Source organism: Dromiciops gliroides, chromosome 6 (assembly GCF_019393635.1).
Source record: "Dromiciops gliroides isolate mDroGli1 chromosome 6, mDroGli1.pri, whole genome shotgun sequence".
NCBI classification, from domain to species: Eukaryota; Metazoa; Chordata; class Mammalia; order Microbiotheria; family Microbiotheriidae; genus Dromiciops; species Dromiciops gliroides.
The window spans coordinates 102,424,528-102,442,470 of record NC_057866.1 but is presented as its reverse complement, the minus strand read 5'-3'; the positions used below and the strand labels follow the sequence as shown (position 1 = coordinate 102,442,470).

Here is a 17,943-nt window from a genome sequence, read left to right as displayed (position 1 = left end):
AAGGCCTGAACAAACTTACCCCAAATCCACCTTTCCTGCCCATTCTTTGCTAACTAAGGTCAAATGAATGAGTCACTTAATCACACCCCCCCACCCCCACTCCAACCAAAGTAATTAAGATGCCCTACTGCCCCATCCTTTCAACAGAGGTGCCACCTTTAGAGATTCTATCAATCCATGCAAGGCACTGGGCAGGTTCCAAGAGTTCTTAGTCATTTGGGAAGGAGGCAAAACCATTGGATCAGATGAAATGATGCTATACAGGAAATGCATGGGGATTGGGTGAAGAGACTCAGTCACGGCCAGCAAAGACTCAGATAAAACAGCAAGTCGGCTCAGCACCCAGTATTTCAATAGAGAGTCATGCCCTTAGAAGAGAAGTGTGAGTGGCAGCTAGGTGGCTCAGTGGATAAAGAACCAGCCCTGGATTCAGGAGGACCTGAGTTCAAATGTGACCTCAGACACTTAACACTTACTAGCTATGTGACCCTGGGCAAGTCACTTAACCCTCATTGCCCTGAAAAAAAAAAAGAAGAAAAGTACATAGAGATAGAGAGACTCTGTCTAATTTCCCCTCTCTCTGTATGTATATATAGACATATGTATACATATAAACACACATGCATGATACACATGTACCTAGTATGTACATATAAATAATACGATCTGTAATATGAACATAATGTGTACATGTACAATACTATACAATACGTGCATCTAAAATTTATATAAATAACACCACATATATAAATACATAAATTTTATTTATGTGTGCATGTATACACATCTATGTATATATGTAAAATATATTTATATGATATATAAAATTTATATATACATATATAAATGTATGTGTGTGTTTATAAAATGGGTTTGATGGACAAAAAAGGCTGGCCTTTTAGTCAGGAAGACCTAATCCAACCTGTCTCTCACACAATAGATGTCTCTCAATAGATGGGAGGTGCAAGGACAAGGGGAGGATAGAGAAAGGGTAAAAAAAGAAAGAAAGAAAAGAAGAAAAAAGAAAAGATCAATGACGCATCTCTTTTTTTTTTTTAAAGCAGAGAAGAAGACAGAAGCAAAGCCAGAAAGAAGCCCAGACAAACAGGATAGCTTTAAAAACTACAGGTTGGGGGCAGCTAGGTGGCACAGTGGATAGATCCCCGGCCCTGGATTCAGGAGGACCTAAGTTCAAATCCAGCCTCAGACACTTGACACTTACTAGCCATGTGACCCTAGGCAAGTCACTTAACCCCAATTGCCTCACCAAAAACTTCCAAAAACCAAAAAAACCTACCTTATTATATCCTTAGTAAGGTAAGTAAGCTGTACATAATGGAGATCTGCAGTTTTATGCACAATCCTCTTTTTCTTTTCTACTCTGTCCATGGAAACACCCATCTTTTTGGTGTTTAAGAATAAAAATGAATTTTAAAACAAACAGAACTATTTCTGCATCTCCTGATGCAGAGAGTAGAGCATTCCTCTCCCCACCCCCACCCCCACCCCCACTCAGCTCTCTGTGTCCCTTGGAAGCCAACAACAGAGAGCAGAGACGTCAGCCGGGCAAGTGATGGCTCTTGAGGGAGCTTCCATTTCTGGTGGTGACATTTGTTCTAGCATTCTGGCTAAGCTACATCTTGTGACTGGTCCTCAGGACCTCCTTTTCCTGAGCATGTGTACCCAAAGTGCTAGGCTGCTGGGCCAGATGAGGCCAAGGTCCTACCTAAACTCATACCATTAAACTCCTCTCCTCCTCTTTGCAGGCTACCCAGGGCAGGGCTGGGACCTCAGAGGCTTAGCCCCTCTCACCTTATCTCGGATCCCTTGTCTCATGACCTCCCGCTCAGCCTCCATCTTGGCATACTTGGCTTTCCTTTCCTCCTCTTCCTGCCGAAGAGCTTCCTGACGTTCCTCCTCTTTCTTGGCTGCATCAGGGTCCTTCTCTTCATCTCCACCAAGCATCTTCCCCATGTCCTTGGTGGCCCCTGAGGACAAGTAGCAGAGTCATTAGGGTGGATTAGTGGGGGCTCATGTATAAGTGAGCACAAATGTTAGTGTGTATTCAAGATGAGTGTGAGCAGACATCATCACAGGAGGCTACATTGTTCCCACTGGGGATCAACAGATCTCAGGCAGGTCCCAGCACCTACTGCCAGCCTAGGCTACCTACCAATGGTCATACAGGTAGTAATTGGCAAGGCCCAAGTTCTCTGACTTTAAATCCAGTGTTCTTTCTACTGCACCACACTACTTAGTAATGGATTGTTTCCTGTCCCCTCTTCCTCCATCATCCTTGGAATGCCAAAACTACCTGCTCACTCTACGCCTCTTACCCCTGCCCACCCTCATGCCAAGCTAAGAGTTGGTATACTGATGGGTATGAATATGTATATCTGATCTTTTTGGGGGGGGCAGGGCAATGAAGGTTAAGTGACTTGCCCAGAGTCACAAAGGTACTGAGTGTCAAGAGTCTGAGGCTGGATTTGAACTCAGGTCCTCCTGAATCCAGGGCCAGTGCTTTATCTGCTGTGCCACCTAGATGCCCCTGAATATGTATATCTGAGGGGCCAGGGGAAATTTGTGACTCAGTGTATTTTTCTCTGTGTGTGTGTTTTTCTCACTATATACATCTGTGTTTTAGGAGATCTGGACTGGGAATGATAGGTAGCCCAGGAGTGGACATCCTCCAAGCTTCCAGCCCTATGGCTTAGTGAGCACAGAGTAGACTGAGCCATGCCTAAGCCCTAGCCCTGGGACTCTGGGAGCTGTGCCTGGTGGGGGTGGAGGTGGGGGGATGCAGGGGCTGGTGCCAGAGTCCTCACTCCTGCCCTGACTTTGCCAGCCACCACTTTTCTAATGAGCAGCTGATTCACAGGCCCCTTGCATGCCGCCCTCAACGCCCTCCTTGTAGTCGGGTAATTACACCCCTCTCCAAGGCTCAGCCAAGACCCAGCCCAGCCTCTTGGCTCAGGAAATCCCCTGTCTGGGAACAGGGAGGTCTGGAGGAATCTACCCCCAGTGCCCAAAGTTGGGAGATATGGAAAATCCTCCCCCTCAGAGCTACAGAGGCAGAACTGGATCCCTGGGGCCATGAATAAACCAGTCACATTCCCAGAGTTGGACAACTGCCTACAGCTATCCCTGCAAGAGGGACTCATGGTGAGAGAAAAGTCATTCATGAGCTCTGTTGTTCAGAGCTTAGCACAGTGCCTGGTACACAGTAAGTGTTTAATAAATGCTTGTTGACTTGTACTCTGGATTAAACCTGTATGCTCAGAAACCTTCTTTGGCTCCCCACTACTTCTACGTCCCCATAGGACAAAGTCCAAACTTCTCAACTTGGCACTGAAGGACAGCTAATCAATCAATCCAAGGGCTAGGACCTTGCCCTAGCCGGTTAACATTATCTCCTCCTACTCTCAATACTTCAGTCAAACCAGATGATTTTCTGTTCCCTGAGTATACTTTGTCATTTCTTTCTCTCATGTCTTAGTTTGTGCTATTGCCTCCCATTGGAATGCCCATTCCTCAGTCTGGTTTTGTTAAAACCGTGTTGTTGTTGTTCAGTCATGCTTGACTCTTCATGACCTCTTGGGGGGTTTTCTTGGCAAAGATACTGGAGTGCTTTGCCATTTTCTTCTCCAACTCATTTTTACAGATGAAGAAACTGAGGCAAACAGGGTGAAGCGACTTGCCCAGGGTCACACAGCTAGTCTAAGGCTGGATTTGAATTCCGGTCTTCCCGATTCCAGGCCTGGCCCTCTATCCACTTTGCCACCTAGCTGCCCATACTGTGCCACCATGCTCTAAAAGACCAGGATCAAATGCCTCCTCTTTCATGAAGGCTTCCTCAAACTCTACAATAAGAACCAAACCATCCTGACTCTGTGTCCCGACAGTTCTGCCCTGATAATAAGAGTGGGTAGGCAGAACAAAGTGGATTGAGTCAGGATGATCTGGGTTCAAATTCTTCCTCTAACACTTACCAGGGATATAAACCTGAACAAGTCACAATCTTTATGAAGTTCAACTTCCTCATGGATAAGATGGGGTTAAAAATACTTAGAGCACCAACATTATAAGTTTAAGAGATTCCAATGGGAATATATATAAAGTGCTATGCAGACTTTCAATAGCTATTTAAGTGTTGGTTATTATTACTACATAGCTAGATTGTAAGCTCTTCAAGGGCAAGAAGAGTTTCACTTTTGTCCTGGTATATTGAGCTCTTAGCCTAGTGCCTGGCACATAGTAGGAGCTTCATAAATGCTTTTTGATTATCTCACTCATACATACTTGGGGTTCTAAGTTTAGAGCTTAGAAGGGACCTCAGAGGTCATCTGCTTTAGTGACTTCATTTTACAGAGGAGGAAACTGGAGTTCAGGAAGCTTATGACTTGCCCAGGGTCACATATCTAGTAAACATCATAAATAGGATATTTTTGTGTGTGAGGCAATTGGGGTTAAGTGACTTGCCCAGGGTCACATATCTAGTAAACATCATAAATACGATATTTTTGTGTGTGAGGCAATTGGAGTTAAGTGACTTGCCCAGGGTCACACAGCTAGTAAGTGTCAAGTGTCTGAGGCTGGATTTGAACTCAGGTCCTTCTGACTCTAGGCCCGGTGCTCTATCCACTGTGCCACCTAGCTGCCCCCAGAAATAGGATTTTAACCTAGGTCTTTTGTGCTCTAAATCCAGCACCTGTGTTTGAGGCAGCTAGGTGGTCCTGGGGCAGGAGTCAGGAAGACCCAAGTTCAAATTTGGCCTCAGACGCTTGTCAGCTGTGTGGCTTTGGTAAGTCACTCAACCTCTGCCTCAGTTTCCTCATCTATAAAATGGGGATTTAGTACCTACCTCCCAGGCTTGTTGTGAGGATCAAATGAGATCAAGTACTTAAAGCAGTGCCTGGCACATAAATGCTAGCTGTTGTTGTTGTTGTTGTTGTTGTTACTCGTGCCCAACATAGCTAGTAAGCGGCAGAACTGGGTTTGGAACCCAACTAACTTCAAATCCAGGTCTCTTTTCACTATGTAACACTACCTCTATTTTTATACCTATCTTCTTCCTTTCCCTACTAGACTGGCGGCTTTCTGAGGGCAAGAACCGGGTCTGGTTTATTTCTACCTCCCCTTAGACTAATAAAGCATTGAGACTTATGTAAAGGCTTATTGTGTGAATAAAAGGTCCAGGTCTTGTCAATTCTTGATTACTTGAACTAATTTCAGTTCCATAAACATTTAAATGCTTATTATGTGGGGCAGCTAGGTGGCACAGTGGATAAAGCACTGGCCCTGGATTGAGGAGTACCTGAGTTCATATCTGGCCTCAGACACTTGACACTTACTAGCTGTGTGACCCTGGGCAAGTCACTTAACCCTCATTGCCCAGCCAAAAAAAAAATGCTTATTATGTGCCCAGAACGATGACAAACCCTAGGGATACAAAAAGAGAGAAAAGACAGTCCCTGCCCTTAAGGAGTTTACAATCTAATGACTATCCAGAGGAGAAAGGATGAGGGATCAGTCCCAGACTCAGACAGGAAAGGACTCGGGCCCCAGAGTCAAGGAATTCTCAGATTAGGGGAATCAGAGGAAGAATAGACCCGGGCCCCACCCTCCTCAAAGAAGTCCAGGTACTAGATAGTGAAGGAACAGGTGTGGGTCCTGGGTGAATAAAGGATTGCACATATGCCCCACAACAGCACATTTGGGCAAACTAAAAGAGATCAGAAAATTATGAGATTTGGTGCTCAAGGGGCCTTGCAAAATATCTAATCTGATCCTCTTATTTTAAAGATGAGGAAACTGAGGCTTGCAGAGTTACTAATCATAGCCCAAGTTTATATATTGCTTTAAGTTTTGCAAAGTATCTTATACACATTTTTTCATTAGATCCTCACAATAGCATTCACTGTAAGATAATGTGCTATTATTAGCCACATTTTCCAGAGGAAGCATTCTCAGAGAGGTTAATGACATGCCTACTTATAATGAGACATGAGATTCACCTCCAAATGAGAGGTAGGTGGTAGTGAATTCGGTACAGATGGAGACAATTAAAAAAAAAATTTTTTTTTGACATAGCCAATGCAGGAATTTGCTTTGCTTAACTATTGATTATAATAGCTTTTGTTTTTCTTGTTTTCTCAATGAGAGGTGGGAGATAGGAAAAAGATAATACAATCCTGAAAATAAAATAAAATGTAATTTTTAAAAATTACTTACCGGGGCAGCTAGGTGGAGCAGTGGATAAAGCACCGGCCCTGGATTCAGGAGTACCTGACTTCAAATCCGGCCTCAGACACTTGACACTTACTAGCTGTGTGACCCTGGGCAAGTCACTTAACCCCCACTGCCCCGCAAAAAAAAAAAAAAAAAATTACTTACCTAGGGTTGTGGTGCTAGTAAGTACCTAGTGTAGGATTTGAATCCAGGTCTATTTTGGCTCCAAATCTAGTACTCTACCCACCATACCACTCAGCTTCAACTTTCCCACCATCCCATAGGCAATAAATGTACAAGTTGGGATTGATTGGTGCTCAAGTACCTTATTCCACAAGATAGCCGCAAGTGGGTACAAATTCCATTAATGCCACATCAGCGATCTCCCCACCCTACCCACTCTGAAGTTGCTGCTTGTACCAGACTGGATTGGTTTATTCACCTGGGACCCGCCTACCTGCTTCACCGCCTGTGGTTTCTGATCCTGCATTGACACAGATTCTGTCCCCGATCCATCCTCAAAATTCTGTTTTATGCCCCAATTTATCTTGCTGACACCCCTTCCTGAATGAGTAGGACAACGTGATTCTAGCTCAAAGTTCGATAGGCTTTGGTACTTAGAGGGTCCGGGACCTGGCAAGGCCTGACAAATTGATGCAGAGGCTTACAGGAAGGAGAGCTCACTTCCCATTGGGGTGTATTGGGGAAGATGTCACAGAAATGATGCCATTTGATCTAGACTTCCTGAGGATAGCAAGGAGTTCAGTAAGGACAGATGAGGGGGATGGCATGCTGAGAAGAGGTAACCGCAGCGGTAGAGGGCTCAGGAGCAGGAAGGTGAAGTATGTGTTTAGGCGAGAGTGGATAACCCAATCTGGCTGAAACGTAGAGTACATACATGGAGCGGGGCAGTGGGAGTGTGAGAGGTAGCTAAAGAGAAGATTTGAGGCAGCTTACAGAAGGCTTTGAATGCCAGGGTAAGGAATTTGGATTTTATTTAGTAGGCAATGAGGAACGATAGGGACCCATAGAAAATTTTTGAGTAGGAGTGTAATAAGATCAGAGTGTTCTATTCCTAAGACTATTTATAAACAGCATGTAAGATGAATTAGAGAGAAGAGATTGGAGGCAGGGAGACTGGTTGGAAGGCTGTTTCCCCTAAGAACTATATATTCCTTTCACATTGTTTTCAAGACATTCCTGGAGGTGGGATAGGCAACCCAGAGTCACATTAGATGAGGACAGTGGGAAATAGGACAACAAGACAACAGTCTACATTGAGAGATGCTATTCTCATTGCTTTGGGCCTGGCCAAACCCATCCATATGTGTACTTTTGTACTAAAAAGAGTTAAAAAGGGCCCATCAAGATAGGAGGTAGCTAGGTGGTGCTGCTACATCCATGGACCTGGAATCAGGAAGACCTGAGTTCAAATCCCACTTCAGCCAATTGTGTGACCCTGGACAAGTCTCTTAACCTCTGCTTGTCCCAGTTTGCTCTTCTGTAAACAGAGACAACAATAACACCTTACCTCCCAGAGAATCAAATGAGATATTACTTATAAAGTGCTATATGATGCTGGTTAATAAACCATGAGCCTAGTTTGAAAATATTTTTTGATTACTGTATCACAGTATAATTGGTTTCCTTTGTATTTGGTGCTTTTGAAGACATTATTCTGAGGATGGGTCCATAGGCTTCACCAGACCATCCAAAGGGTCTATGACACAAACAAGGGTTCTAGAACCCCAGGGTTCTAGGTCAACCTCCTTGTTATAAAATGAAGAAACAGGACTCAGAGAGGAAAAGAGGCTTTCCCAAGGTATCATCACAAGCTGTCGACTGAGCAGAGAACCCAGGTTTCCAGAACCCCAGCTCGGGGTTCTTTGCTCCCCCCAATCCACCAGCTGCCTGCTTTCTTCATCTTGGCTGTTTCTCAGCAGAGTTTTGCTTGTACCAGACGCAGTGTTGTCTCTGAGTTTGTGAGATGCCACAGGAGCTCTAGTTGGCCCCTGGGACACCTGGAATCCTGCCCAGGAGGTTTACAGACTGGGCCTGGAGCCCAGGAGCCATCGATCCCTTTGTTGCTAGGGAAGTTCAGGGCTTCCCGGATTCTGCAGTCAATAAATCCTAGCTCCCTAGGTGACCTTGGACATTTCACTTCTCTCTGGGCCTCAACTTCCTTATATGTAGAACAACAGAAAAGCTGTCTGAGGTCCCTTCCAGCTTGAAATTCTATGATCCCATCTCCTTTCAAGGAGACCGCTTTTTACTAGGCTATTACAAAGATTCTTTCTTCAAGTTTTCTTGTGTCTTCAACAGAAAAAGCCATCGCCACCCACCCATCATTCCTGAGCTCCCATTGAGCCACATGGTACCAGAGAAGTCACTGGGGAGCGAGAATTAGTCAACACAGAAACTAACAGAAAGCCTAATGGCTTGAAAACATCTTCTTGGCATCAAAATCTTAATGTTCTATTAAGTCTCCAGGCAGTGGCACTGGGGTGATGCCAGCTCCAGGCCCCCAGTACAGATAAGTCTTTCAAATGCTAATTCTGTGTGGCAGAGACTCAAGAAGGCAGCCCCCAACCAGGTTTGCTTAGAATAGTCTACCAACAGCCTTTTTTATCTCCCCAATTACCCATGTGTCCTTTGAAAGTAATTGGCCTACCCAATGCTTGGTGCCAGGCAGATGGAAGAGATGGGACTCTGCTACTCCAGGCTGCCAGGGCCCCAAAGGAAGGGTTATTGAATGCTTCCTACATACCCTGTTAAAAGAAATCCCCTCCCCACTCCCACCTCTACCTTGGAAACACCTATTAGGAAGGTCAGGGATGGTTATGTGGGCAACTATGCATCTCCAATGCAGAGCTGAGCTCAACCCAGGGCTCTGAATCTGCAGAGTCTTCCCGATTCTGGGCTGGTGATATCTGTTATAGCCACAAGTGATAAGCCCCATGAGTTCAATGGCGACATCAGGCCCATGAGTAAGTAACTAACAGAAGTAACTCCACAACATCTGTATCTCGCTTTGGGCTTCTTGAAACACTCTCACACCCAGCAAGGCTCTCAATAGATCCTGAGCCAAGCAACACAGGGACTATCACCCCCATTTTGCAGATGAGGAAACTGGGGTACAGAAAATGGAGGTAGGGCTGGAACTAGAACTAATATCTCCTGACTCTCAGTGCACTGCATCAGAGAGTATTCTAGAAAGAGCTGCCCACCAGGAAATGCTTCCCAGGAGCAAAAGTAATCGGACACAGAAGCAAAGGTGAGGCACTGAAACCCAAAGCTTCAACTCCATGAAAAAAAAAATAGATGACACTGATAGCTAGTCAGCTACAGAAATCTCTTCAGGATGATTTGCTTCAATTCAAGCACAGACATTTTGTCTAAATCACAAATAAGCTAAACAACCTACAGTCTATAAGCAGTTGAACTCTGTTAACTGGTCCAGAGGTATGGGGGATCTGACTCTCTCACTGGAAGAGCTATAATCTTTCCCTGAGGAAAGGGAAGCAGATGGCAGCAATTGAGGCCTCAGATGTTGGGTGGAAAAGCAAAGAGTTCCTGGAGCAAAGCAATGAGTTCCTGGAGCCAGCTGGGAGCTTCAGAAGCTGGAACTGGGGGAAAATGAGGCCTGGAGCTATGCTGTGAAGGCTGAACTTGGGCCTTGTCCCATACTAAATTAAATGGGATAATGATCATAAAGCATTTAGCACAGTGTCTGGCACATGGTCAGTGCTATAGAAATGCTAGCCATTGTCATTATGGTTATTAGCTATTATTCTGGTACTGTGAGTCATAAGGACCGTAGAGGTCCCTGGGTGATGGAGCACTGCTTCTCCAGCAAGGGTTGGGTGGAGTGGGGAAGGAGTGTCCCAAGCCCAGGTGGTACTAATCTAGAATGATCTTAGGTTTCTGGGGAAGGTGAGACCCACTGAAGAAGAAAGTTTTCTTGTCTAACTATGAGCTCAGGTACAAATCCTTTCTATTTGTTGTGTGTAATTAAATTATTCTCTATTCCATGCCTTGTTAGCTTGGTGCTTGCAAGAGAGCTAGGGACACCTTTAAAAGGGGGCTAGACAGGCAGCTAGGTGGCGCAGCTGATAAAGAATCAGCCCTGGATTCAGAAGACCTGAGTTCAAATCTGGCCTCAGACACTTGACACTTACTAGCTGTGTGACCCTGGGCAAGTCATTTAACCCTCATTGCCCCACCAAAAAAAAAAAAAGACTCACAGTACCTGGGGCTGGATTTGAACTCGAGCCTTCCTGACTCCAGGCCCAGCCCTCTCTATCAACTGCTCTGCTTTACTACCTATGACTCTAGAGCTGTTTTTCAGTGGAGAGGGCAGTCACTTTCAGCTTTGGGGGCAGGGAGGGAGCAGGACAGGGAAGGGGGACGAATCAGGAAATGCTTCATAGAGGTGATGGCACTTGAGTCAGGCCTTGAAAAAGGATCAGGATTCTGAGTAGTGCTAATGCAGGAGAGTGTTCTAGGTATAGGAGAGTGCCTGTGCAAATGAATGGAGGTGAGAGAGTCCAGAATGAGATCCAGGGATAGAGAGCAGTGGTACAGTTTGGTTGGAATGTTGGGTATGTGAAGGAGAAGAGCAGATGATAAGCCTGGAAAGGTATACTGGAGCTGGATATCAGAGGGCCTTGAATGTCAGGCTAGGGAGTTGGAATTTTGTTCTACTGCCAATGAGGAATCATTGAAGACTTTTGAGCAGGCGGGTGACACATTCAGCTCTACACATCGCCCCACTATGATCCACAAAGAGTATTCTGGCAGCCATCTGAGAGACAGTTGGAAATGGGAGAGTCTGGAATTAGAAAAATGTTAGTTGAGTGGTTCTTATAATAATCCAAGCTAGAGATGGTGGGAGACTGGACTAGAACTGTGGCCCTGTGAGCAGAAAAGATGGTGATGAGACATGGAGAGGCAGAAATCACAGGATTTAGTAAATCATTGGATGTGGAGAAAGAGGGAAGGGCTAGATGTTTGTTAGTAATGACCCTGAAAGGTTGATTCTGGATGGTGATAGAAATGGAGCAGATTGGTACCCTGCCCTTGGAGGGCTCAGAGTGCAGAGGAGACGGCATGTCTGGGTCAGACTCACTGAGGGGTCTACATGTTCATTTCATCAGTATTTCCTGAGTCCCTAGCACAAGGCTTCTTTAAATAAGAACCAGTTCAGGAGCTTAATTCTAAGTACTCTGTCGTGTGTCCATAACGCAGAACCAGATTTAGCACCCAAGCAGTGATGGATAAATGCTGTTGACTTAGTTGACTATAATGCTACATTCTCCCAGGTGTGTTAGGTGGTGTTTCCAAGTGAATCAGGGATTCAGAGGCCCTTAACAGGTCTTAAGCATTTTGTTCTCAAGTTTCTTATGCTCTTAGATTGTATTTGCTATGTAACCCTGGGCAAATCACTTAAACTGTGTCTGCCTCAGTTTCCTCAACTGTAATTATGGGGAAAATTACAGCACCTAGGGTTGTTGTGAGGATCAAATGAGTTAACATTTGTTTTTGTTGTCGTTGTTTTGTTTTGTTTTTAATCATAAAAGTGTTTTATTATTTTAGAGTTACATGTAGAGATAGTTTTCAACATTTGTTTTTATAAGATTTCTAGTTTCAAAGCTTTCTCCCTCCCCTCCCTCCACCCCCCCAAGACAGCAAGCAATCCGACATAGGCTATACATGTACAATCACATTAAACATATTTCTGCATTAGTTATTCTGTAAAAGAAGAATCAGAGCAAAAGGTAAACACCTCAGAAAAGAAAAACAAAAAAGTAGAAATAGGAGTTTCAATCTGCATCTAGATTCCAGTTCTTTTTTCTGGATTTGGAGAGCATTTTCCATCATGAGTCCTTTGGAACTATCTTGGACCATTGTACTGCCAAGAAGAGTCAAGTCTATCATGGTTGATTAACACACAATGTTGTTGATACTGTGTACAATGTTCTCCTGGTTCAGCTCATCTCACTCAGCATCAGTTCATGTAAGTCCTTCCAGGTTTCTCTGAAATCCTCCTGCTCATTGTTTCTTATAGCACAATAGTATTCTATTATATTCATATACCACAACTTGTTCAGCCATTCCCCAATTGATGGGCATCCCCTCAATTTCCAATTCCTTGCCACCACAAAAAGAGCTACTATAAATATTTTTGTGCATGTGGGTCCTTTCCCCTTTTTTATGGTCTCTTTGGGGAAAAGTCCTAATAGTGGTATTGCTGAGTCAAAGGGTATGCACAGCTTTATCGCCCTTTGGACATAATTCCAAATTGCTCTCCAGAATGGTTGGATCAGTTCACAACTCCATCAACAATGTATCAATGTTTCAATTTTTCAACAGCTTCTCCAACATTTATTGTTTTCCTTTTTTTTTTGTCACATTAGCCAATCTGATAGATGTGAGGTGGTACCTCAGAGTTGTTTTAATTTGCATCTCTCTAATCAATAGTGATTTAGAGCATTTTTTCATATGGCAATAGCTTTGATTTCTTCATCAGAAAACTGCCTGTTCATATCCTTTGACTATTTCTCAGTTGGGGAATGACTTGTATTCTTATAAATTTGATTTAGTTCCTGATATGTTTTAGAAATGAGGCCTTTATCAGAAATACTAGCTATAAAATTGTTTCCCAACTTTCTTCATCCCTTTTAATTTTGGATGCATTGCTTCTGTTTGTACAAAGCCTTTTTAATTTAATGTAATCAAAATAATCCATTTTGCATTTCATAATATTCTCCATCTCTTGTTTGGTCATAAACTGTTCTCCTTTCCATAAATCTGAGAAGTAAATCATTCCTTCCTTTCCTAATTTACCTATGGTATCACCTTTTATGTCTAAATCATGTACCCATTTTAACCTTATTTTAGTATAAGGTGTAAGATGTTGGTTTATGCCTAGTTTCTGCCATACTATCTTCCATGAGATAACATTTGTAAAGAGGTAACACAGTGCCTGGCACACAGTAGGTACTGTGGTAAGATTATTGGAATTTGGCAGACTGATTGGAATGAGCCACACCTGGCCTGGCCTGAGTGACGTAAGCTGCTAATGTCAGCAGGAGAAACCACTCTCCACAGGCAGTTTTGAAGGACCTCCCCTTTTTTGGGGAAGGAGAGTAAACGCTCGCTGAGGGGAGCTCAGTCTCTTCCAGAGTGACTTGCTTCCTGGTGGTGCAAGCTGCAGCAGGAGATGAGAAAGAGGTTCTTTCTTAGCAGTTTTTGTCCTGCAGGCCCTGGCTGTTTTCCATTGAAGCTACGGACCCCAGGTGGTGAGTTAACATATGAGCCCTGCTCTTTTGAATTAGCTGAACTGGAAGCTAGTTTGGGTATTGTATAGACTTATGTTAGAGTTAGGAGGGTTATCCATATTTCTTTTTCCCTATTCCCTTGTCTTTGATTTTATTAATTTCACCTTTGCTGTTTATTTCATTCCCATTAATAAAACCTGGTTCATTTGTGGAAAAGAGGCTGTTAGGCTCCTTTCTTATTGACCTGGGAGAAATATCTAAAAAGGCAGTTTGGAGGGGAGCGAGCTTTGGACCTAGAGGTCCCTCATTATTTCCGGGACCCCAATATTATGGTGAGCCACTCAATTAACTCTCCCCATATTAAATTTGGCCCCCATAGTACTATATAAATTCTAGCTAATAATAATATCATTATCATTACAGTTATTTGTGCCCATATCAGGATAGGGCAGCAATTGTATGTCTGTGAATTGATTTGAAAGTCCAAATCCTCTACTGGCTCAGTTTACCTTCTATGCGACAGAAACATGCTGTATTAAACTTTCATTTTTCTGCTTGACTTTCTTCCTTCTGGAACCAGTCTCCTCCATGCCCTTATGAGATAGACACTTCCCTACTTCCCTCCAACTCCTGTGCTGTGGGTCTCCTTTAGAGACTTCCCTGCAAGACCGTCTCAGGAGAGATAAATCATAGAGTCAGGTTTGGGGGAAATTTATTGGCATCCATACCCAGCTAAGAAGTTATGGGTGGATCCTTATTTGGAACAATAGCTGATATGATATATGTTCTTTCCCTTTAGATAGACCTCATATCCTGTTAATTAGTAATATTAAAATTAGTTGATTAATATACCCATCTAACCACCTGGAATGAAGTAAGGGAAGGAATCTACTTTTTGCTTTTTGCTTAGGAATCTTTGCACCTGCTGGATAGAGTTGTTTTTTATCTGTTTGTTTGTTTTTTGGTGTTTTGTGGGGTTTTTTTTGGTGAGGCAATTGGGGTTAAGTGACTTGCCCAGGGTCACACAGCTAGTAAGTGTCAAGGGTCTGAGGCTGAACTTGAACTCAGGTTCTCCTGAATCCAGGGCCAGTGCTCTATCTACTGCGCCACCTAGCTGCTCCCCTGCATGGAGTTTTAATGTAGAGTTGGCTTGGGGGTAAAGCTTGAGGTAGGAGCCCCTTGAAAACTTGCCCATTGCCAAGGGAACAAGTGATCTGGAATACCCCAAAATACATCAAAGAAAGAGGAAAGGAGATAATGTATGCATATACATACATATATGTATGTGTATCTGTATATATGCATGTGTATAATGTGTATGTATATATATACATATATATACACACACATATATATATACATATATATATATATACACACACAAATAGGTATAGAAGCTCTTTTTGTAGTGGCAAAGAAGTGGAAAGTAAGAGGGGGTTTACCCATCATTTGGGGAATGGATGAACAAATTATAGTACATGAATCTAATAGAATATTATTATCCAATAAGAAATGATGAAGGGGATCATTTCAGAGAAACCTAAGAAGATTTGTATGAACTGATGCAGAGTGAAGCAAGTAGAACTGAGGGAGCATTTTATATTATAACAATGATGCTGTAAGGATAAACAACTTAGAAAGTCTTAAGAATTCTGATCAGCACAGTGATAAACCATGACTCTGGAAGAGCAATGATGAAGTGTTCTGTTCACCTCCTGACAGAGAAGGGATGGATTCGGGGTACAGAATGAAACATGCATTTTTGGACATGGCCAAATGGGAATTTGTTTTGTTTGACTATGCAAACTTGTTACAAGGGAGGTCCCCCACCCCTATATACCCCCACCCCAGTGGAGAGAGAAGGGAAAATACATATACTTGTTGAAAAAAATAAATTGTAATTTTAAAAAATGATCTGAACCAGCTGATGTTGCCCCTGTGAACACTCCAGGAAGACTACAATAGAGACAGACAATGATGAAGAGCAGGCAGGCTCCTTTGGGATGATGTCCTTTTGTTGTTATGCACCTTTGACTACCAGCATCTGTAGTACCTCTCAGCATGAAAGATACCAAGGGCTTGGGGCTGGCTGTGCTGAGTGGGAGCAGATCCATCAGGGCTTGGTGGAACAGACTGTTCCTGTGTAACATTTGTAAGTCTCTGTGTGAGTCACGCCCAGTGTTCTGGAATTTAAATCAGAGCACTGATGCCTAACCCACCCGATTAGCTCCCCAGTTAGACTGGGAGCTCCCTGAGGGCAGGCTTCTGTCTTAATTATCTTTGTATCTCCCTGGGCTCTGCACTGAGCTGGTGCCTAATGAATGTCTGGGGAAAAAAAAAAAAGACTTCCCTCACAGACACCTGGTGTCCCAACAAAGCTTCTGGGTTCAGTTTCCTTCCTGTACCTTTCTCCAACACTCAGATAAACTCTCTCAACTAAAAACCTTCTCATCACAAATTTCATTACACTGGTTATGATTTTCTGTAGCAGAAACTTTTTTTTTTTTGCATTTAAAAATAAAACTACTATAAATGCTCTGTGGAACACATGCCTGGAAGAGCACCTGAAGCCACAGAGGGGAAATGATTTGCCCAAGGCTGCACAGTGAGGTTAGGGGCAGAACTGGTGAGAGGATCCAGATTTTCCAACTCCAAAGTCAATTTCTTTCCATGAAGGAGATAGAGGAGGCATCTCTTAGAGGCAAGAGAAGATGCAGAGAGAACATAGGGTCCCTTAAGCTGAAATTGGAAAATATTTTGGAAAGATCCAGTGGTCAATAAGGTCAAATTGAGTAGCTAGTAGAGAAATATAAGGCCTAAAAATACTACTAGATTTGGCTAGGAACTGGGTTGGGGGGACCCCTTCCCCACTCTCTCCTCCACACTTAGAAATCTAACGGTGTCTCCTTGGCCACGTTGTAAGAACACGATTGACAAGCTAGGGCACCTGCACATTTTAAGAAGTCACCTCCATATTGTAACCCTCCCCTTTATAGAGAGTGGTCACCCAGCTTCTGGCAGGAGCCTCTCAGGGATGGGGACTCATCGCCTGTTAGGCTAGGCCATTTCACTTGGGGACAGTGCTGATGGTCAGGAATCGTTTTCTTGTGTCAGGTTAAACTGGGCCTTTCTGAAACTTGCACCCATTGTAACCAGTTCTTCCCTCTGGGACCAAGAAAAACAATTCAATCCCTCTTTCCTGGACAGTCCTTCAGATGGTTTAGCAAAGAGTAACTCGAGTCTAGATCTCTTTGAAGGCCGTTATACTGCCTTCTCTCCTGCCACCTAAATAGAACTAGGTTTTTTAACCTCTCCTCACAAAGCATGGTGGCCAGTTCCCACATCATCCTGGCACCCTCTTTTGGACATCCTCTAGCAGGTCAGTATCCTTCCTACAATGTGGCACTCAGAAATGGGCACAATTTTCCAGAAGATTGGAATTCTTATTTCTTCCTTCACTGAAGTTATCCCTTGTTCTGGAAGGCTCCATCCCCGCTGATCTTTTCCTCCAGGACCTTACCCCTTGTCCTGGCCTCTATTTCCCTGGAAATGCCTTTTCCAAGGCCGTATTCCACTGAGTCACATCTGAGTCATGTCCAAACTTCAATGAGCTTCAAGTAATTTGTGAAAACCTTTTGCATAATGAATGAAATTTCAGCCCTTACCATGCACACGCACTGTCTGAGAATCTGTTTCCCTCACCAACAATTACCTCACTGCCACCATTGATTGGGCTAGAAGGGTCAATCAGGCTTCCTCCCACTAACTGTGGTCAGCATGCTTCCTAGAAGACTGCATCCAGATCCATGCAAATGGAAGTAGGTACTATATCAAGAAAATGAGGACTTCTGGGAAGCAGTAAGACTGCCTCTGTTATAAAGACTCATCAATCCAGGGACAAACATGAACAGGACGGGTTGGGATGTTCAGACAGCATGAGGAGCTCACTTAGGAGACAGACACCCACACTCCAAGCTCTCCCCCCTCCTGCCTATTCCAGATGCAGATTTCTCCCTGAGTTTCACACTGACACCACAAGTTCCTTGGTGGTTCCAGCTGTCTATCTGGTGCCTCCTCTTGCTGGGTATTTGGTGTTTGTCTTTCAGAATTCCCTGGTGGTAGTGTCTGCCCTATTTGACTGGTGGAACTGATGTAGGAGGTAAAAGAGCAAAGAGAAAGGAAAAGGAATAAGGATTAAGTAAGCACCTCATATTGCAAGACACTGTGCCACACACTTTACAAATATGATCTCATTGGCTAAAGACAAAGGCAAGAAAGGTGGAGGGTAGCTCATGGGATGCCAAACTGGGAGCTCTGCAAGAGAATAAACCTCACTGGGAAACATGCGTTCATTGGCTAAACATTTATTAAGAACCTACTATGTGCAGAGGCAAATGTGAATTTTGGCAAAGAAGAACAGATAGGCAAGTTGAGG

The 17,943-nt window shown here is 43.7% G+C and overlaps 1 protein-coding gene across 1 annotated transcript in view; it reads right to left on the bottom strand.

Annotated features, from left to right (window-relative positions):
* CPLX1 (complexin 1) overlaps positions 1-17,943 on the bottom strand; it is a 109,874-nt gene that overhangs the window by 29,693 nt on the left and 62,238 nt on the right. The window contains exon 3 of the mRNA XM_043970890.1: positions 1,813-1,988. Coding sequence (XP_043826825.1) covers positions 1,813-1,988 — 176 coding nt within the window. The remainder of the gene's footprint in view (positions 1-1,812; positions 1,989-17,943) is intronic.